The 21,790-nt window shown below is 42.6% G+C and overlaps 1 protein-coding gene across 8 annotated transcripts in view; it reads left to right on the top strand.

Moving 5' to 3' along the window:
- Nucleotides 1–21,790, top strand: part of ANKRD52 (ankyrin repeat domain 52) — a 42,627-nt gene that overhangs the window by 5,206 nt on the left and 15,631 nt on the right. For 2 of the 8 annotated variants that reach the window (XM_066585384.1, XM_066585374.1), the window contains exons 2-27: nucleotides 243–326; nucleotides 1,118–1,196; nucleotides 1,491–1,561; nucleotides 2,097–2,297; nucleotides 2,629–2,716; nucleotides 3,740–3,882; nucleotides 4,247–4,459; nucleotides 5,832–5,910; nucleotides 5,992–6,106; nucleotides 7,084–7,166; nucleotides 7,251–7,368; nucleotides 8,069–8,137; nucleotides 9,636–9,776; nucleotides 11,327–11,407; nucleotides 11,794–11,905; nucleotides 13,173–13,244; nucleotides 14,120–14,321; nucleotides 14,644–14,731; nucleotides 15,077–15,194; nucleotides 16,352–16,571; nucleotides 16,718–16,805; nucleotides 16,887–16,970; nucleotides 17,996–18,141; nucleotides 18,228–18,310; nucleotides 19,036–19,118; nucleotides 21,303–21,394. In XM_066585384.1, coding sequence (XP_066441481.1) covers nucleotides 243–326; nucleotides 1,118–1,196; nucleotides 1,491–1,561; nucleotides 2,097–2,297; nucleotides 2,629–2,716; nucleotides 3,740–3,882; nucleotides 4,247–4,459; nucleotides 5,832–5,910; nucleotides 5,992–6,106; nucleotides 7,084–7,166; nucleotides 7,251–7,368; nucleotides 8,069–8,137; nucleotides 9,636–9,776; nucleotides 11,327–11,407; nucleotides 11,794–11,905; nucleotides 13,173–13,244; nucleotides 14,120–14,321; nucleotides 14,644–14,731; nucleotides 15,077–15,194; nucleotides 16,352–16,571; nucleotides 16,718–16,805; nucleotides 16,887–16,970; nucleotides 17,996–18,141; nucleotides 18,228–18,310; nucleotides 19,036–19,118; nucleotides 21,303–21,394 — 2,953 coding nt within the window. Of the gene's footprint in view, nucleotides 1–242; nucleotides 327–1,117; nucleotides 1,197–1,490; nucleotides 1,562–2,096; nucleotides 2,298–2,628; nucleotides 2,717–3,739; nucleotides 3,883–4,246; nucleotides 4,460–5,831; nucleotides 6,107–7,083; nucleotides 7,167–7,250; nucleotides 7,369–8,068; nucleotides 8,138–9,635; nucleotides 9,777–10,490; nucleotides 10,539–11,326; nucleotides 11,408–11,793; nucleotides 11,906–13,172; nucleotides 13,245–14,119; nucleotides 14,322–14,643; nucleotides 14,732–15,076; nucleotides 15,195–16,351; nucleotides 16,572–16,717; nucleotides 16,806–16,886; nucleotides 16,971–17,995; nucleotides 18,142–18,227; nucleotides 18,311–19,035; nucleotides 19,119–21,302; nucleotides 21,398–21,790 lie in introns of all 8 variants that reach the window. The other 6 variants (XM_066585348.1, XM_066585332.1, XM_066585340.1 and 3 more) reach the window with 4 other exon arrangements.

Genomic DNA, 21,790 nt, shown 5'->3' with positions numbered 1-21,790 from the left:
CCCTTCCCACTCCAGGATGTACATTAACGTCCTGGAACGTTGGGGTATGTATGCAGAGAGGTCGAGGGGCGATCCCGCCCTGTGAGAACCCAGCATAAGGATGTTAACCGATTCCTTCTACAAACCAGTGAAGGTAACACCCATAAAAAGGGGCTTTGGTGTAGCAAGGCATCGGTACTGTGCTTTACTGCAGCGTATTCTACAAGTATGTTGAAATGTAAGGATTTGCTTTTCCATTTCAGCATCCACTGGTCCAAGCAATATTCAATCGCAACATAGAAGAAGTACAATTGCTGTTGAGCCAAAAGGAAAATGTCAACGTTTTGGTAAGTGCCAAAAACCATCAGTGAAGCAGCTCTTGTCAGTGGCAATAGGTCTGTCGTTTCCTTTTATTTCACACATTTCACATGGAAGAAAAGAACGGAATTATAATATAATAATATTGCTGTGTACATGACTTCATTACATTTTTGAACATGTGTACATCTTGAAAATCGAAGGGACAAAAGTATCTGCAATGCAGACAAATAGAACACAAGTGATTAGATGGGAGCCTGTTCATTTTTTAACTTCTTTAGGGTGCGTTCAGATGACCGTATATCGGCTGGGTTTTCACGCCCAGCCGATATGCGGCGTCTCTCTCTGCAGGGGGAGGAGGCTGGAAGAGCCATGAGCAGTGCTCTGAGCTCCGCCCCCTCTGTCTCCTCTCCGCCCCTCTGCACTATTTCCAATGAGAGGAGGCGGAACGGGGTGGGGCTAAGTTCTGAGAATTAGCTCTGCCCCTGTCCCGCCTCCCCTCATTGAAAATAGTGCAAGGGGGTGGGAGCTCTGCCCCTCCCATTCAAACAGTGGTGAGGGAGTGACAGCTCAGGGCACTGCTCCCAACCCAACCAGCCTCCTCACCCTGCAAAAAAGGACGCCGGCCGATATACAGACACGTGAATAAGCCCTAAAGGTGATTGTGATGTATTACCTAGCAAATGCATCTATCTTGCTCCCTTTATTTATGTTGCTCCATCGTTACTCTTTCATATTTGTGGTAATATCAGATACCAGTTCTGTTTAGCAGACTCTGGCATGGTTTGTCAATAACACAATGTATTCACCACTTTCACAGGACCAAGAGAGACGCACCCCCCTGCATGCTGCTGCCTACTTAGGAGACATCCCTGTAATGGAACTATTAATACAGTCAGGTAAGTTTTATGCATTAAACCTGAAGTGTTTTAAAGTTTATCTCCCAGCTGTTTGATGCTTCTGTTGACAGCAAGTTTTCCTAATTCTGAAGCGGGTGATGATTAAGGGACCTATAGTTAATAAAATGATTGGTCAAAGAAAATGTTACAAGCACTTTGTAAATGTGTATATCTGATGCATGCTTGTAATAGTTTAGACCACACCCACAACACAAAAATGGTGTCCTCTTGTGTAATTTTACACACCTCATGTCCTCTTCACCAAGTTACCTTTTCCTTTTCTCCCCACTTTAGGTGCTAATGTTAATGCAAAAGATTCAATCTGGCTTACTCCCTTGCACCGAGCTGTAGCTGCACGAAATGAGGTAGGTTCCCCTGTAATTTAATTTGGATGTTTAGTAAATTCCAACCATCCATTTACCCTTCAACTTTTGGACAATTTGCACACAGACAATACAGAGATCTCTCCCATGATCTATTTACACCCAGGACTGTGACTGTAACAAGGGGGTGGCGATTGCCGGTGCACCTTTGAACAGCTAATCGGCATGTATGCTGAACATCCTCCCCTTCACCAACTTGTCTTGATGGCCTATTCTCTGTAGGAGTTGTTGCAATCATGCATTACCCTGTCACTAGTCAAATTCATTGAGCTTCATATTGAACTACATTGAAATTAAAATGTAGACCAAGACAATCTCCAAGATCAGCTTGGAGCTAGAGTACCAACTGAACGAAAGAGGGTTGTCAATCCCTTTTATGTATAGGTTTTCTGTGTGTGTGTATATATGTGTGTGTATATATATATATATATATATATATATATATATATATATATATATATATATATTTTATTTTTTTTATCATTAAGCGGTTTGTCCTGAATTTTGTATATTCCAGAGGGCAGTCTCTCTTCTTGTAAAGCACTCTGCTGACGTCAACGCTCGGGACAAGAACTGGCAAACTCCACTACATGCTGCAACTGCTAACAGAGCAACTAAATGTGCAGAAACCTTAATGGGATTGGTGAAAAATGTCAACATAGCAGATCGAACAGGACGTACTGTACTTCACCATGCCGTGCTCAGTGGCAGTGTAGAGGTATGTGCTTACCCACAGAAGCCGTTTGAAAAGTTAATTTTCGTCAGACAGACAAATTGGGAACCTTAAACAAGCAGATTATTTACACAGCTCCATTTCTGATAAGCTGTGTGAGGCTAATGGCATAAAGTAAATGAGGATGGTGGAGATTTCAACTTTTTGGAACTGATGTGTAAAAGTTTGAAAACAACTTTTCGGCATTTTTGTATTGCCGGATAATGGTAAAGGAGCTGTGACTATAATTAGGATAATTCTAATCTGAACGGCGCTATGCTTATAACGGTTAATTGCCGAAAAGTTCTGTAATCATCCATGTTTTATTTCTATGCAGATTGTTGTAATGCTTTTAAACAGAAGGGCACACCACAGCATTTGTGATAAAAAGGAGCGGCACCCTATCATGTATGCATCTTACCTTGGTAAGTATGATTTTGGTTTTGTCTACATTTTAGATTGTAAAAAAGAACCCTTACCGCGATCTTGAGGTATTTTTTGTTGACAGTCACAAGGTTTATTACTGCAAGAGTTTCACACATTGATGCTCAATTGATCTTACTGTTGGGAACAGTCCAGGTCAGCATCCTTAAGTAGGTCCGAAATTCTATGCCAATTAATTTCACACAGCCATAAGGTTAAAATGAATCTTTCACCATCTACAAACACCACAAACTAAGTTATGGTGCTTATAGTTTAGATGATGGGGAGTCTGAGGATCTGTGTCTCGTACTCATCCAGTTCCCCTGTTCCTGCAGTGTTTTCTGGCAAAGTCTGTGCGCACACAGTAGCCTTACTCTCTAACAGGCTGTACACGCTCACCTCTCATAGAGATGAAGGGGAGGTGTGCACGTACAGCTTTTTGAAGAGTGAAGCTGCTCTTCAATCACTGATTTTGCTGGGGGACACTTGAGGAATAGAGAACCAGGTGAGAATAAGGCCTCATGCCCACGGCCGTGACAGGCTCCGCAAGCGGAATACCGCTGAGGCATATCTGTCCACATTGACGTTAACTGAGCCTCTAGATCGTGCAAACTTGTAGGCCGTCGACGTTTGCCTCCTGGATGGTCCCATACATGTTCTATTGGCAATAAATCTGGTGACCGGGCAGCCACAGAAGTGTGGCAGTGTTGTGGGGACATTCCTGACACCCCCTTACTGAGTGCAGCCGAGCATTATCCTGCTGTCTCTTGGAAGCCGCCATGAGGAACACATGTGGCTGCAGGATGTCCTGAACATATCGCTGAGCTGTCATTGTCCCTCATATCTCTACTAGGGGGGGGGGGGCATCTGTCGTATGCGATTACCCCCCTCAAAAAGGAAACCTTGAGATTGCTTTGTAGAAGACCTTCATTTACAGTGACTTGCGGATGACGCCATGAGCCTTTAGCATTATACCAATGATGTCCTTTAAGTCACATTACATTTATTGGTCGTCTTTGTTTTAGGACATCTGGAGATTGCAAAGCTGCTTATATCTCGGGGAGCTGATGCCATGTCAAAAGATAAGAACGGTTATACACCCCTTCACGCAGCTGCTTCTAGTGGGAGGATAGACATTGTGAAGTATTTGTTAAAACTTGGTGTAGAGGTAAGAAGAAATTCCTTTTTATTGTCCCGGATAACATAACATTTTTGTACCAGTTATTTTTGTGATCCATTAAAGGACTTATCCAACTAAAAAAAACTGTTGCTAAATGCTTGTTTGCCTAGGGTCTGATCTCTGGGACCCCAGCAAACCAATAGAATGGTAAACCCCTGGGAGAATGGGCTAGCAGTGTGCATGCATGATTACCGCTCCATTCTCTTCAATGGACTCAGCTGAGCGATGTGCTTGTCCTATAGAAGTAAATGGATTGGTGGATAGGCAATACATTTTTTTTTTGGTGGGATAACCTCTTTAACGGAAGAGTTTACTTAAAATGCCATTTCTAATCTTGTAATTTCTTGGTCAGATTGATGAACCCAATTGCTTTGGAAACACTGCCCTGCACATAGCCTGTTACATGGGTCAGGATGCTGTGGCTAATGAACTTGTCAACTATGGCTCCAATGTCAACCAGCCCAACGAGAAAGGCTTCACCCCTTTGCACTTTGCTGCTGTCTCCACAAATGGGGCATTGTGCCTGGAACTCCTAGTCAACAATGGAGCTGATGTCAATTACCAGGTACGTTTTGTAGCTCGTTTTTGTTAGAGATGGATAGGTGAAAATGATGCATGCTTTATTATGGGGATAAACAATTAAAACTGCAGCCAAATTACCCCTTAATTCCTTTGTCTGCTTTTTAAATCTGGTCTGTGCAATCTTGCCTGACTATTGTATAAAAGCTTATAGGAAGTAATGAAAGCCTCTTAGGACTGTACAAAAAAAGTGTTCTAATGGGGGCATGGCCTAGCTTTGGATGTAAATGGGTGTCTTTAGAGGGCGCTCCTGTGCAGTCGGCACTACTACTCTGTTTTGGGCCAGTAGTAGCCAGCACTACATACCCTCTTCATCAGTGTGGGTGTCTTTTGGTGTGGATGGGGAAGCTGCTGCTTGAGGCCAAAAATAAGGGAGGCCGCGGTGGTGGAGCGCTGCATACAAGATGGAGCTGATACAGTGTGCTGCGGGACGCGCAGCTTGAGCCTTTGAGCAAACCTCCAATGTGACGTGCCTAGAATGGACACTCCAACTAAGCAAGAGGCACAGAGGAGACTGGAGGAGGTAGGCGATTGTACAGGGGGATCCCAAAGTACATGGCCTTCTGCAGGGCTAGGAGGAGTAGCCATTTCTGGATGCGTCCAGTGCCTGTACTTCTAATGTTGTTGTACCCTACACCCCTGAATCCACATTTTGGGACATATACTCTGTGGTCACACAGTGTAGTACAGTCATCATACGTTTGACAGGTTGGTGCTATTCAAGAGGATATTAATATTTTGTGCCAAGATATGCAGAAAGTATCTGAGCGCACCACTGCAGTTGAAGGGCAGGTTAGTGAGCTTGAAGACAACATTTTTTTTTCAATTACTCAAGATGTGAAACGACAACCTTAATCCATTTCTGAAGTGCTTGATAAAACGGGTGACCATGAAAATAGATTGAGGCGCTATAACGTTTGCCTGGTATGGGTACTGGAGAAAATAGAGCGTTCCAATTCCACTATTTTGAGGAATGGCTCCATTCCACATTTGAAATGTGCCCTCTGTCTTGGATAACTTGGACTTCTTGAAGTATCCCCCGTTTTCCTGTATGACAGCCTTGCATTTGTGGTGTGGTGGATTAACTTTTGAAGGTGTTTTCCAGCTCAGGATAGGTCATTAATAGCTGATTGGCATAGGTCTTCCAGCTGAGATCTGGCCAATCAGATGTTTTTCATGCAGCTGAAACGATATACAGAGCAAGAAACGGGCTTCATACCTTGTTCGGTGGCCCAGTGTGGCAATGCAGGAACAGCTTAAATTCACTTGAGTGGGGTTTCCAAACTTCTGGAGGCCACTGTATATGGCATATGTGGAATCTTATCTCTGTTTTTTTTTTTTTCCTCACTTTTGTGCAGAGTAAAGAAGGGAAGAGCCCCTTACACATGGCTGCCATACACGGAAGATTTACTCGTTCCCAGATTTTAATTCAAAATGGTATGTTCCTGCTAATTTACATAATCATCTGCTCCTGTGAGATTGAGATGACTTACAATATTTGTTCCATGTGCTCCACAGGTGGTGAAATAGACTGTGCTGATAAATATGGCAATACTCCTCTGCATGTTGCTGCTAGATATGGGCATGAGCTGCTAATAAGTACATTGATGACAAATGGTGCTGATACTGCAAGGTGAGGTTACATAAGAAATGCATCAAACAGAATCATGGAGCATCTGTCTTACTACTAAGGCTAACTTCAGACGGCCGAGCGCGATATGGAGCTGTGAATCACAGTCCCATATTGTGCTCGCCAACATGTGAATTCCCTGCGGATGTGAGGCAGTTTATGTCAGAACAGCCTTGCATCACTTCAGGGACATAGCGATCGTTCGACATTGTTTTCGGGTGTGGCGGAGGATCGCGGAGTTTCTCTAATTGTTTTCAATGGAAGAACTTGCATTATGTGCACCTAGCACATGGTGTGATGCTGCCCCATTGAAAACAATGGGAGATGCAATGCGAGAGGATGCAGAACTATAGAATGTGCTGCGTTTTGTTTCCTGCATTGCGGTGCAATGCAGGGAAACATCGCTCATGTGTATGACCCCATTCAAAAGAATGGGGTTCATATTTGTACATCTCGCAACGCACAAATGTCGTGAGATGTTTCTCACCTGCATGAAAGCAGCCTTAGTGCTATAGTAGAAAGCACAACAACAATGATTAATTGACACTGTACATAAGAGGGTGTGGATGAAAATTGTTCAGATGTCAGGAGATCTGACAGGTAGAGATGAGCGCGCGTACTCGCTAAGGCAAACTACTCGAGCGAGTAGTGCCTTATGCGAGTACCTGCCCGCTCGTCTCAAAAGATTCGGGTGTCAGCGTGGGAGAGCGGTGATTTGGGGGGGGGATGGGGGGGGAGATTTCCTCCCCGCCGCTCCCCGGCTCTTTTAAGATGAGCGGACAGGTACTCGCATAAGGCACTACTCGCTCGAGTAGTTTGCCTTAGCGAGTACACTCGCTCATAGCTACTGACAGGTCTTCAATTAAACTGGTCACTTAATGTACAGTGAAAACTTATTTTCTGTTTACTAATAAGTTTGTGCTGAATGCATGTTACTAATAATTGGCATCACAGCAAGGATTAAATGTTTTTTGTTGCAGGCGTGGTGTTCATGGCATGTTTCCTCTGCACTTGGCTGTTCTGTTTGGGTTTTCAGACTGTTGCCGAAAGCTACTTTCCTCAGGTGAGTATCTCAAAAGTTAGAGTAAGTACGAAGAAGGATGTGGAACCTTCTAACTATACAATACATAATATTTCCCTCATCTAGGTCAGTTGTACAGCATAGTGGCCTCGTTGAGCAATGAACATGTGCTTTCTGCCGGCTTTGATATCAACACACCTGACAACCTCGGGAGGACCTGCCTCCACGCTGCTGCTTCAGGAGGGTGAGTGAAGTCCTATGAGAACGCAATGCGGAAGCAATGCTATGTTTTGAAACTCAAGTGACCCTGAAAGTGCCAATAAAACAAAATGCTATGTGGACTTTGCAATATTTTGCTATAGATTTTTAATGTGCTTGTCTAATTTTTAAATACGTTTTCTGACTTATTACATTTTTATCTAAAAGGGGCTCTCCAAATGTTAAAATAACAAACAAGCCAATGTTTTCCTCTCCAGTTTCCCACTTTGTCCAGCACTGCCGCTCCTGGGGTCCTCTCTGTTTACAGGCTGCAGCAGCCGGAGTACGAAATGTTATAGGCTGATGCAGGCAATGATAGAGCTCAGATCATCATTAGTAAATGGAGGCAGTGCAGGCCATGGGTCATTTGGCCCGTCTGCCTGTTTACTGTGAATGGAAATAATCGTCCATAGATGGAGCAACTGCCTGTTTCCATGGGTCAATTTCTCGTTTAGTTTGTCGTTCAGGTTAAGCTGCATAAAAACTGATCATTTGACTTTCAATCAGTGCCTGCATTCACATTACACAATAGTTGATCAGATTCATGCTGATGGCGGGAATCTAAAAAAAATATCGGCCAGTGTATCAGAGGGCACTTAGGGATTAAACTTGTGTTTTGATCATTGTGATCATCTATGTAATGAGGGCTTTGTTTTATGGTCCCTTTTTTTTTTAACCTTTTACAGAAATGTTGAATGTCTTAATTTGCTGGCAAGCAGTGGCGCTGATCTGATGAAACGAGATAAATTTGGAAGGTAAGCTTAAATTATGTAATGCAAATTGTACAGGTATGTGAAATATAAACTTGTGTGCAGGTACTTTATTCACACACCCATATATCGAATAGCTCAGAAATGTTTGTGTATAAAACATATGTTGGGGCATTTTCTACACGGTACAAGGCCAGCCGTCCCAGCAATAATCGCTCCTGTGCGTTTTTACACAGGAGTGTGAGGATCGCTCGTTGGTGGTGGAGCGGGCCGGATATTCTAGCCCGGCCGCCTGTATTCACAGTAAACGGACAATCGTTTATAGATGGACGACTGCCTGTTTACACCAACAGTACTAGGGAAGAATAAACTGGGAGGGTCCTCAAATGGACATGACGAGAATTGGATTTTATGGTAACAAAAATCCTGTTTTTCTCGTTTTTGTGTCACCTGAGGGACACTGCAAGACCTTGGTACGTTCTAGAGCGGGACCCGTGGGGCTGGGGGGTGGAGTTAGGTCCCTTATTCACAAGGGTGTTTTTCATGTTCGCTTGCTGTGCGTGTTTGCAACTGGCTGCTTATGGACAGCACATTGACTTAATTACAGTCAGTAGGTCTGTTTTGTTTTTCTACACAAATGGTCCGTCTGTTTCTTTAAAAATAAATAGATAAACTTGCAGCATGTCCTATTTTGGTCTGAGTTTTCGGATGTCGGTCGCCCATTCAAGACTGTGTGCACAAAAAAAAATGGGAGTGCATTGAGATGCATCATGGATTACGATTGTTTCTTTTTCCATGGACCAAAACCAGACGTTCTTGTCTGAATAAGCCCTTAGTGTTCGCATGACAGTCAGAGAGGGCTTTTAGCTAAATAATTACTTCCTCGGCAGTGTATAGCCGAATTCAAAGCTTGACATAATATTCACATATTCTTGGAGCCTCTGAAAAATGCTACCTATATTAACCAATTACTGTTGTAGCCGGTTCTAGTTTAAAAAAGAAAAATTATATATACTGCAGGGTTTAATAGATGTACTACAATTGGTGGCCTTCACCTGCCATGACAGCTGCTCTGGATGGAGCTCCCTCCCTCTTTCTAACCATTTAGATCAGTTTTTCCCAACTGCAGTCCTCCAGACACCCCAGCAGGTCTTGTTTTCAGGATATCCTATAGTAAAAACACCTGAGGCAATGAAAATAATTACATTACCTGTGCAACACTGAGGAGATGCTGTAAACATGAACTCTTGGGCTGCCTTTAGAGCTAGAGTTGGAAAATACTGGCTTAAACGCTTTTTATTGACCGTGGCATCTAAGGGGGTTGAACTTCACGGATCTGAGTCTCCAATTCCAGCACCAGGTGTTAGCTGTATAATGCAGCCAGTGTATGGGGCGGGCTCAGTTCTTTTACCTGCTCCATACAGTCCCTTTTGATTTTAACAGTGGGTGTCAGGAAGAGATAAAAACCTTAAGCAAGTAGAATTCTGCAGGTAGATGTAAAACTTCCACAATGTTGTGAGGCATTTTTTGTTTTGCATTTTAGGACACCGCTGCATTATGCTGCTGCCAATGGCAGCTACCAATGCACAGTGACTCTAGTCACCGCTGGAGCCAGTGTTAATGTGGCAGATTTCAAAGGCTGCACTCCCTTACACTATGCTGCTGCTTCAGATACCTATAGGAGGTGAGTGCACATTGAAAAAATTAACCCACTGCTGACCTATACTTTTTATGGCTGCTCTGCAAGAAATGTAACTTTTACTTTGCTTTTAGTGTTTGTTTTTTTTGACAATACAAGCTTCATGTACAGTGGGGGGAAAAAAGTATTTAGTCCGATACCAATTGTACAAGTTCTCCCACTTAAAAAGATGAGTGAGGCCGGTAATTGACATCATAGGTAGACCTCAACTATGAGAGACAACATGAGAAAACACATCTAGAAAATCACATTGTCTGATTTTTAATGAATTTATCTGCACATTATGGTGGAAAATAAGTATTTGGTCAATAACAAAAGTTCATCTCAATACTTTGTTATATATCCTTTATTGGCAATGACCGAGGTCAAACGTTTTCTGTAAGTCCTCACAAGGTTGGCACACGCTGCTGGTATGTTGGCCCATTCCTCCATGCAGATCTCCTCAAGAGCAGTGATGTTTTGGGGCTGTCGCTGGGCAACATGGACTTTCAACTCCCTCCAAAGGTTTTCTATAGGGTTGAGATCTGGAGACTGGCTAGGCCACTCCAGGACCTTGAAATGCTTCTTTCAAAGCCACTCCTTCGTTGCCCTGTCGGTGTGCTTGGGATCATTGCAATGCTGAAAGACCCAGCCACTTTTTTCCCCCACTCTACATGTGTAATTATGACTAGATGAATTGAATTCACATTTTATTAACAGGGTTCCACATACTGGCTCTAAATCTTCAAACCAGGCGGAGCAGTCCAGGTAATACACAGCTTGTGCATTTTTATGCTTTGTCTTTGTACTACTGGCTCTTAAAGTACCCAAACACATTATACTAAGGGCTTATTTACATGAGCGTATATCGGACACCTTTTTCACGGCCGGCTGACATACGTTTCCATCTAAGCAGTTCCCTCCTCCTCACCGGCTCTCTGCCTCTCAACTCTCCTCCAAGCTGTTTGCAATGGGATGTGGCAGAGCCATGCTCCCGCCCCTTGTCCATAGCCAGGAGTGGGTGGGACAGAGTGGAGCTTGGCTCTGCCCCTGTCTGACCCCCTCCCACTGCAAACGCCGGAGTGGAGGAGAGAGGCAGAGAGCTGGGGAGGGAAGGGGGGAACTGCTTAAATGAAAGCTTATATCGGCCGGTCGTGAAAACGCTGGCCGATATATGCTCCCGTAAATAAGCCCTAAAGTTAATGAAAATAGAAAATTGCAACCAAACAATTTTGTTTGAAATTTGAAACAAACTACTGTTTTAGCTAAGCAATAAGATGCATACATTGTATGTAAAGACATTGGCTATGTTCGAAATTTTGGTGGGATAGCCAAGTGAAAGATCTTTCGTCCATATTCTATTTCCATGGAAGAACATTCCTGGAAAGTTCCTTTATCCCTCTGTTTTGTATACATGGCTGCCCCTTTTACTAATGTATAGAAAATAGATTGAATAAAGAAAAAATATTGGTATCTGGTTGTAATTACTAAATATAGATGATATTGTCTAATAAACGACGGTCAAACAGTTCACCTGACTTATTTTGTCTCTTTAGAACGATGGACTCGAATACTGGGAAATGCCAGGAGTCTGAAGAAGAGGATGAGAAGGCATCACTAGAAAAAGAGGCTTTCTTGTAAGTGATTGTAGTGTTCTTCCAGTTTCAGAAACTTTTGACATATGATAGTGATATATCAGAAGTTTTGATTGGAGGCGATCCAGATGCCAAGCGGATGCACTCAGTTGAGCGCTGTTACCTTCAGCTGTCTGTCTCTGCTGATCCTGGGAGAGGTGGGTGGGTTATGGGAGTATGGGCTCATAGAAAGTGTATGAGTCTGTACACTACTGCTTGCGTCTTTGAGCAGAGCCCAACACAGCTGAAGGGAAACATTGGTCAGTTGAGTGTTTTTGCACCTTTTTTGTTAAACAGTTGGTGAGGGTTTGAATTTATGGATCTTCACCTGAAGAACAAATCATGCACTGCTTTCCTTCATGTTCAATAACATTGTTATTTTCTTATAGTGCCTTAGAATTTCTGCTAGACAACAACGCCGACCCTTCACTTCGAGATAAACAGGGTTATGCTGCTGTACATTATGCAGCTGCTTTTGGCAACAGACAGAACTTGGAACTAGTAAGTGGCACTAGCACCATTTAAAGGTGAAGTTCAATATGTGAATTGCCCATATACACATTTACTGCTTAAAGGGATAGGTCATCAGTAGTTGATCAACGGGGACCCGCTGATCAGGATTCCTGAATATCAGTCCATATCGGGCACAGTACATACATTGTAGAATGGCTGTGCCTGGTATAGCCACTCGATTCCATTCACTTGTTAAGGAAGCTTATTCCTATTCAAGTTATATGACCAATGGATGAGAAGGCTGATAAGAGGCCGTGCCACTCAAGCAAGTGCTGCAGACTCTTTAGGCAGTTAATCGGCAGGGGTCCAGAGTCGCGGATCTCGCCAATCTACTATTAATAACCTGTTTTAAAGGAGTCTTATCTTAAGGATAGGTCATCAATATTATTTGTGTGGAAAACCCCTTTAAGATGGGTTATCAATAGCTTTGGGATAGATCATCAATAGTTGATCAGCTCGGGACTCCAGCCGATCAGCTTATCGGGCGCCCACTGGCAGCCTGTATAGCAGCTGGCGCTTGTAATTGGAGGTGCAGCTCTCATTAAAATCAATTACTGGCACTGGTCACCACACAGGGGTTGGGGCAAACTGACAGTAAGCACCAGATCAGCTGGATGGCTAGGGGACCTGAGCAACAGACCCCAGCCGATCTAACAATTGATAACCTAGCCCGAGTACAGGTCATCAATAATTGCATGGAAAACCCTTTTTATAAGGATAGGTTAAAATAGTTTAGTACCAAAAAACCCTTTTTAATACATCCTTTTATGGAGGATATACAAACTAAGCCTGATTTCATTATGGCTGTTATACAAGTGTATTTTACTGCGGTTTTACAGCCACAAAATCTACCCAACTGGACTTGCATTACGAACGGGTTCATGAGGAAGAATGTGAACTGAGCTTCAGTAAAGCATTTACATTACTAGTCAGTGGAAGCGATGCAACCAACAAAGCATAGGGTTCAAATGGGCAGCATCCCATCTGTCCGACTGTCCCTCTCTTTACACTCCTCATCCCAAATGGGCACAAGAAGGAACGAAACACAGTGGGAAGGGGGTTTGATGGGATGTTCAATTCTAGTCATTTGATTTGGATATCTGATAAATAGTACAATTTGGTGGTAAAACAGTAACTTAAATCAGGATACATACAGCAGGAACTGTATGGCGTATCACTAACTTCTAATATACTTCCTAAAGAATGTAATATTTTAGCATCTGCACCTTTGTTAATAGCAGTTTGTGATCCACAGCTCCTAGAGATGTCATTTAACTGCCTGGAGGATGTGGAAAGCACTGTACCGGTTAGCCCTTTGCACTTAGCAGTAAGTATCTTATGAGTTTTAAAAGTATAATTAAAATATAAATATACCTGATGTAAACATGCAATCATGCCAAATATATGTATATTATATAGCGTTTTTCTTGTGCACCAAACCATACATAGGCACAGAATGATTGTTTGTTACAGTGGGGTCCTATGGATGACATACCACTATAGTGAGCGTTTACCTTTTGACAGAAGGCTTGAACTCTTTGTTCACAAAGCCTTATTCCTTTCATAAGTTACTTATTAGCTGTTTCTCTCATAGAGAAGTTTTAAGAGTCCATCTGTGTACAATAGGAAAGGTATATTAAGTTATCAGACTCCACATTTTGGCATCTTTTATTTCAACACCGCACAACTGAGCCTTAAGGGCTCCTACCCACTTGCGTTTTTTTAACGCAAATTTCAGTGGGACTTTCTAATGTTAAAACGCATCGCAAGTTTGTGCTTTGCGATTTTTGTGCGATGCGTTAACATGAAAAAAACGTAAGTGGGTAGGAACCCTTAAGGTGTTTTTCAGGACTCAATTAAAAACATTGACAGATTGGAGTACAAAAAAAAAAAACGACATGCTCGCCTACTCTAGGGAATCTCTGTCCAGTGCTGGAGCCCTTCGAAACCCAGAAAAAGCAGGCTGGTTATTGTGAACATGTTAGTTCAGCCAAGTGTAGGCTTCAGCGGTCATGGAAGAATTACCCCTGAAGCTCATGATTGGTCACTGGGGCTCGTACGCTGGACGGAGAGCTACTGTGGGGTAGACAAGTGTGTAATTTTTCTTTTATTTTACTCAATTCTATCATATTCTTTTTAAAGTCTCGGAAAACCCTTTTAAAATGGTTCCAATGTCTAATCAAAGACGTTTAATGTTTACAGGCCTACAATGGTCACTGCGATGCCCTGAAAACGCTAGCGGAGACGCTGGTCAATTTGGATGTTCGTGACCACAAAGGCCGCACTGCGCTTTACCTCGCCACAGAAAGGGGTTTTACAGAGTGTGTGGAGGTTCTGATGAGCCATGGGGCCTCCCCTCTCATAAAGGACCGCAAGAAGAAATGGACACCATTGCATGTAGCAGGTAGGTAATTGTGTATTTGCTGAACACAAACTATCCTGTAATGGCTTTCATTTTGATTTAGATTTTTTTTTTCCAGGAACCCTCTAAGCAAAAAGGGTTTCTGACAGTTCAGTTTCAGGGGATACAATAACTATCTGGGAATCTTTAAACAGGGGTGGCTGTTCTTTTAAACCTTTTCTGATACAGCCTGCACATGTGGTGGTAGTATGCCACATAGGCATGAACCATGCACCAAACCACATTTGCACATGGCTTCATTACGGCTATGTATAAAGTCTGCTTAAGTTTTTAAATACTATAGTAACTTTCCTTACATTCACAGCTGCCTCTGGAAACACTGATGTTCTTCACCTGCTGATTGATAGCAGTGAGAGACCGGACATTACTGATGTAACGGATGCACATGGACAGTAAGTTAATTCTTTAGCTGACATTTATGCTGTCCCCAGATTTAATCCTGTAATATTTGTTGCTTGCATTTCATTTTCATCATAAATGCATTCAGAATGTTGCTAACTCCTTTTTAACTCAAACATTGCATCACCTGTCAGTGTCTTAATCTGCTCTCTGTGTATAACCTGCCCTATCCATAACCAACCCCCAACCCCTCCCTCTTCTCAATCAGTCTGATATTGATGGGTCAAATATAAATAAAAAGTTCTGGAAAACACCTTTTAAACTTTAAATTAGAAAAAAAAAAAGTAGATTATATATACTGTAATGTACTGAAATTATGTCTTTGGTTTAATTGCAAGAACCCCCCTTATGCTTGCTGTGATGAATGGACATGTTGACTGTGTTCACCTGCTGCTGGAGAAAGGAGCCACTGTAGATGCTGGAGATAAGAGAGGAAGAACCACACTACACAGAGCGGTGAGCAGAGCCTTTTCTCTTTCTCTCGTCCGTGCCATTGGGGGTCACAGCAAGACCTTGGTCTAGCTGCTACAACTTGGAGGTGAAATGATGGAAGAGGGTGTCTGAGAAAGACTTGAAATAAGAGAGGGGAAGTCCATCAGGGCCACAGGCCTTTTCCGTTTGGGAGTGTTTTAGCGTGAGAGCAAGATCCTTCTAGGATATAAGTGCCGCCATGGACTGAACCACCGCCTGCGAGAAGCTGCCTATGCCCGAGTTATGAAAGGTTTGCATTTAAGCTCTGCAGAAAGCTCACTCAGTCCAAGATGGAAGGAGGTAGGTTAAGAAGGGAATGGTGGTAGTTCTGAAACGCTTCAGTAATTTGCTGTGGTAGGTGGGGAGAAGGGCCTAATGACTTGGAAAGGTAGGGTTTGGTTTGTTAACAAATTCAAAATAGTGACCCTTACAAATTGACGACACTTAAGAATGCCATGGGCAACGAGAGCAGGCCTGGCCCCGTTGTTCAAGCTCAGCTCCCCTCATCTCATCCAAGGTAGATTTCTGCCTTTTTTGACATGGGAACCGATACTGATGAAGGTGCCCCGAATTAAATATTTTTGAGCCTTCCAAGCAGATAACAGGTCGTCGCCTGGCACAGCATTGTTGGTAAAATAGGCCTGTAGGTCCCCTTAAATATCTGCTTTAATTTGTGAGTCTTGTAGGAAGGAGTCATTGAGGCGTCAGTGCCACATTTAAAGATGTACTGTTGGATAAAGAGTGATAAGAGCATGGTCGGAGAAACAGATGCCGTCATTGGTCATTGATGAAAGAAGGTGTAGACTCGTGATGTAGCCTTTTTCCTGGAGTTAGAGTTGTGGGGGGTGGATAAAAAGTTGTAATCCTTAGTGGATGGATGAAGGAACCTCCAGTCATCTACCAATTGGTGTTCATGTAGTGTTTTGCAAAACCTATGGTGTGTGGAGGCTGGTAAACTACTGACCCTTCGAGAGGAATCTATGGGTGGGTCAGGTAATGATCAAAACTTTTGATATGTCAAAAGTTTGTAAAGAGTGCAGTTGCTCTTTTAATGTTGACTGATACTGATCGGGTTACTTTTCAGTTGTGGTTGACTAGTGTTCTTTTTGAGTTACAACAATGCTTTCACCTATATTCTGCAGTCGGTAACTGGTTGTGAAGATTGTGTGGGAGCTCTGCTGGACCATGATGCCTTTGTGCTGTGTCGGGATTACAAGGGACGCACACCTATTCACTTTGCTTCAGCTTGCGGGCATGCAACACTGGTGCACGTGTACTTGCAGGCTGCACTCTCTACAGACCCACTGGATGCAGTGGTGGATTACAACGGATACACTCCCATGCACTGGGCTGCTTACAATGGTGAGTCCTATTCTTGAATGATGGAAAGCTAGTTCAGTATGTATACTGCATAGTTTAGTTTCTACTTGATTTGCAAACCTGATTATTTTTTTTTCCCCCAAGATTTTCAAAACCAGAAACTAGATATAACAGTTTTTGCTTTTCAGGGCATGAAGATTGTTTGGAATTGTTACTTGAACACAACCCATTTGCTTACCTCGAAGGAAACCCTTTCACCCCTTTGCACTGTGCAGTGTAAGTGCATTATGTGTTGTATGCTTCGTTTTAATAAAAAATTGTTTTCAACCGGATTCTAATAAATTCTCAATTTTACAGAATTAACAGCCAAGACGGTACGGCTGAAATGCTTATAACAGCATTGGGTGCCAAGATTGTGAATAGCAGAGATGCCAAAGGAAGGTTAGTTTAAATAGAAAGCGAGATTTACTAAGCTAAATGCGCCAGAGTTGTGACTCAGTTTGAAGCAAGCTGGTGTATCTGCCTTGCACCAGGAGTACATTTGTACCTTGCTGTCCAGGTGTACTTTTTACATTTCTGGCATAACATAAGTTTGTTGGCGTGGCCTGTTAATGTCGCCTCCCAGCAAGCCCTGCCCACTTTAAAAAAAAAAAGTGCTGCCATGGCCAACGCAAAAAAAAAAAAAATTGCAGGGCTTGTGCAAAAAATGTGCAACTTTTCTCTGGAATTGTTACATAGACCCCTTAATATGTACCCCCCCCCCCCCCCCCACCTAATATATTAAGAAAACCTTTAAAATGTTGCAAGTTTTGGAATTTTACATTTTAAAAGGGGTGTTCCCATCAAATTTGAATTTTCTGATTTAAACCATTTCAAATGTGCCAAATTGATCGAGCCTGCACCTTTTTTTTAATAAATGTGCATATTTTTCCAAGTGTCTTCTTAAACCAGTGTAAGATATGCGAGTCTTAGTAAATGTGTGCGATTGAGTTGCATTTAACTCTCTTCTCACTGACCCCTTGTCCTGCACCATATGAATTAGACCCTTAGGCCCCCTGTCCACGGCCCAGGGGTTGAGCACTGACCGGTCTCCGAGATGAGCCTAATAGACTCACTGAAGAGAATCTCAGCATGCCACTTTCCATAGTAATCCTATGGAAAGCTTTACAGAGTGATAAATTGCCCGCAGATCATCGCCCGTGGACAGGCAGCCTTACTGAGAATAGTCCTATATGAACTGATGTGTACCGTTTTTACAATCTCTTTACTTTTGACAGTGCTGGATTTTGGACAGTGGAATGTAAACTGGTTCATTTGCATTTTACAGTCAACTGGTATCCACACCTTTTTCACTTTGCTATCTTGGCAAATAAACTGCCCAAGTGAGGTTTATTGGATGCAGGTGGACAGATGAGTTGCATGAAGTGCATTACAAAAAAAGTTTTGTTTTTTATTTGTCTGGCTAGGACTCCTCTTCATGCTGCAGCCTTTGCTGATAACATGAATGGTTTACAACTACTGCTGCACCACCTAGCGGAGGTTGATGCCACTGACCAGGCAGGTCGGACACCACTGATGATAGCAGCAGAAAATGGGAGAATTGCAGCAGTTGGTAAAGTTTATTTTTTTTAATCCACTCTATGAAAAAAAAATCTCTGACATGGATCTGCTTTTCTGACACCTTTTTCCTTCTTCTAGAGTTCCTGCTGTTTCACATGAAAGCAGATTTAACTGTGATGGACATAAACAAGAACACTGCTCTTCACCTAGCCTGCAGCAAGGTGCCCGGATTGTTTTGTTTTAGTCTTGCTAAATGTTAAGATATTATGCTTTAGTACTACGTGTATGTTTGCATGACTCAATTCAAATTTCTTGTCCGTGTCATTGGAGGACACAACCAAAGACTGTGGGTATAGCTGCTGCTGCTACTAGGAGGCTGACTACTAAGCAGAAGATTGTTAGCTCCTCCTGCAGTCACCAAGCTAGCCAGTGTAATTAGTTGGCTTTTCAATTGTAACATTTCAGCTTTTGGATAAGTAAGTGTACCACAGTATACAATGTATGACATGAGTCCTTTGAATTTACGGCTAGTCTACAGTCCTTATTGGAATATAGAGTGGGATACATGACATCAGTGCATGACCTCTTAGAGCAGAAATGTCAAACTCATGGCCCGCAGGCTGAATATAATTTATTTTCTTCCATCTGCTTGAGTCATGCACAGAGATTCTTGCTGTATTCTAGACTCTAGAATATAGCAATAACCTCTGTCCATGACTCTAGGGGCAGTTGTATTATGCCCAGGTGGAAGAAAAGAAATGATATTCAGCTGAGCCTGATATGTGCGCTGTAGGCCGGTTTCACACGGCTGAGAACCTTGCGCGACTTTTGTGCGTTGCGAGACGCACGAGTATGAACACGTATATAAGTCATAATTATCTTTTAGGGTGGGCAGAAAATGTTTTATACTTAATTAAACCTCTTATGTGGTTATTTCTCTTTCCAGGGTCATGAGAAGTGTGCCTTGCTGCTTCTAGGGGAGACCCAGGACACTGGCCTTATCAATGCAACAAACAGCATGCTGCAAATGTAAGTCACTACTCTTCTTTGCATTTACTGGACATTATGTCAAACATTCCTCTATGCTGCTGCTGTTCATAATTTCATTTGGTCCTTAACGAGCTTAAAGTGAACTCATGTGAAACCAGATTCTGAGAAATTAGGCTGTATAAACCAACAGAACATGGCACAACCTGTTCTAGATCAGTCATGTGATTAAAGTTGAAAGTCGTCTGTGGCTATTAGAAGTGACTCGTAGCTTTAGTATAAGTTACCAGTGAAGGCTATAGTGTATTCTGCTTTCTGCATGCTGGAGTAAATGCCGCCTAATTGTGGAGATAGCGGGTATATGTATAATTATGTGCATAGACACAGCCATTAGGATGTACATCATGCATAGAGTTTAGTGTAGGAGTCCTTCTAGACACCTACGTAGTAACTTGCACCCAACCCAAAAACTTGAAGACTGTAATATGTAGTCCTCGTAGCTCCCTTTTAACTGCAGTAGCAGAGCATAATTCCAAGGAAACTAAAGTACCTCATTTTACTGAGAATCTATCTGCGGACTGTGAATAATTTTTATAATGGGTGTAGTCTACTGTCATGTGTATCCAGCTAATGCATTTTCATGTGAATTACAGGGAATCGGTTTCCTTCAGACAGCTCTCCACTATTTTTAGGTTCCTCACACACTTAATAAGTGTTTTTTAGTTAAAGGGGTCCCATGAGGACAAACCATCCATATAGACTGTTAGGGCATATGCTGCATGGGAAATACCTGGTTGGCTGTGGCTACCTTTTGCCAAGTCAGCAGTTTACCTTGAACAAGACCCACGCTGATAAGCTTATTGTCCTAGGAGCTGTATTCTCAAATAGGTTGTCTCTGACAAGACCATCCTTTTAATATTGTTTATCATTTTTACATTTGAAACACAACCATAAACGAAGTAGTGGTGCTGTTCTGGGAGGTGGCGGGAGTCGTGGAATGTACCCTGTGCAAAAAAAAACCCCCAAAACCTTGCCCACTACCTGTTCTGGCAGTGGCCACAGGTGAAATCTGCATATGCTTTTAAAATCTGCCTCTTTTCAGCCCGCTGTGCGTGCACACTGCCATAGACTAGTACAAGAAGGAGCGCTTGCACAGCGTTCTGAAAAGACTCTTGTTCACCGCCAGAGCAGGAGAGTGTATATGATGGATGGAGTAGAACCTCAACTAACGTCATTAATCCGTGCGGAAGCAATGGACTTTAGTAGAAATCTGTTAGTTGAGGACCTTATTTCCATAGGAATTAATGTAAATCCAATTAATTGGTTCTAGACATTCCAAAAAACACACCAAACCCCATTTAATAGAGAATAACTCTGGTCTTTAATACCAAAAACAATAACAATACTGAATGAATATAAAACACAGCTGTAAAGAATAAATTAACATTTAACAGGTTTTTGGACATTTAGCATACAGTACTTTGTCATAGGACTGCAGGGACATCATTATAGCAGTACGTATCACTGTTATCTGTGGCTTGACATAGGACTGCAGTATTTATTTGCAAACGCTTCTTTACTGTACTTATCTGTATAGTACTTATAATTTGCAGTATAGTGGGGATTCAGGAGGCAGGCAGCATTCAGATGGCACTTTGGGTATTCAGCTGCTGTACTATGTCAGGAGGCAGGCAGGCAGGCAGACACAGCAACATTCAGCCGGCACTGTGCACTGTGGAGAAGGGAGGGGGAGGAGTAGGCGCACGCTGATGCAGGAGAAGCAGGAAGTGACTGGCATCGGCGCCCTTACCTGAGGAATGCAACTTTATTTGAGGGACCGCCGCTTTACTTAAGAGCTGTTCTACTCAAGGTTTTAGTGTGTGTGTGTGTGTGTGTGTGTGTGTGTGTGTGTGTGTGTGTGTGTGTTAGGATAACTAACAATAAACGTGTACATATATTTATATACACGTTTATTAATGTTAGTTATCCTAACTCCACATTACCTTCCCAAACGGCACAGTAGCTTCCTCAATGGTGCTATTCTGAGGTGAGAGGTTCCCTTTAAAGTTTGCAGCCAATGTACTTTACGCTATAGATGGTACTTCAGCATCTCATGACATTTTAATATCCTATTACTTATTTACTACTATTACCCATTACTAACATTTATACCTGATTGTATAAAGTGATGTGTACATTCTTGTCTGTCTTGTTTTTTCCTATCAGGCCGCTCCATATTGCTGCCCGAAATGGGCTTGCATCTGTTGTCCAAGCTTTGCTTACAAGAGGAGCTACTGTTTTGGCTGTGGATGAGGAAGGTGGTGAGACTAGTATTTCCTTATCTTGTCTGTTTTCGTTTGAGATAAACACCTGATAAAGCATTAAAAGGGATCTGTAATTTCTGCCAGTATGTAAAATGATATAACTGTGTGACTATGCCAATACAGCAACTCATTAACCCTGTCTGGTGTCACCTCTGAGTTGGTGGCATTGGCCTTGAGTGGCATCGGATATTTAAACTTTCAAAACCCACAAACTTACTGACCAAACTGTTAAGGGGCTCCGTTGTGTAACTTGTGGGTTGTCCAGCATTCCTGTTACCAGGAATTTCTATAGAGAACAGTACAGACAGAGCCAGAGCGCCATCTTCTGCTATGCAGTGAGGCGAATACAGATTCAACTAGCTACATAACAGAAGAGTTGGGGTTATTAAG

The sequence above is a fragment of the Eleutherodactylus coqui genome, chromosome 1, assembly GCF_035609145.1.
Source record: "Eleutherodactylus coqui strain aEleCoq1 chromosome 1, aEleCoq1.hap1, whole genome shotgun sequence".
Taxonomy (NCBI): Eukaryota; Metazoa; Chordata; class Amphibia; order Anura; family Eleutherodactylidae; genus Eleutherodactylus; species Eleutherodactylus coqui.
The sequence above is the reverse complement of the archived record's forward strand: the minus strand, read 5'-3'. Positions and strand labels throughout refer to the sequence as shown.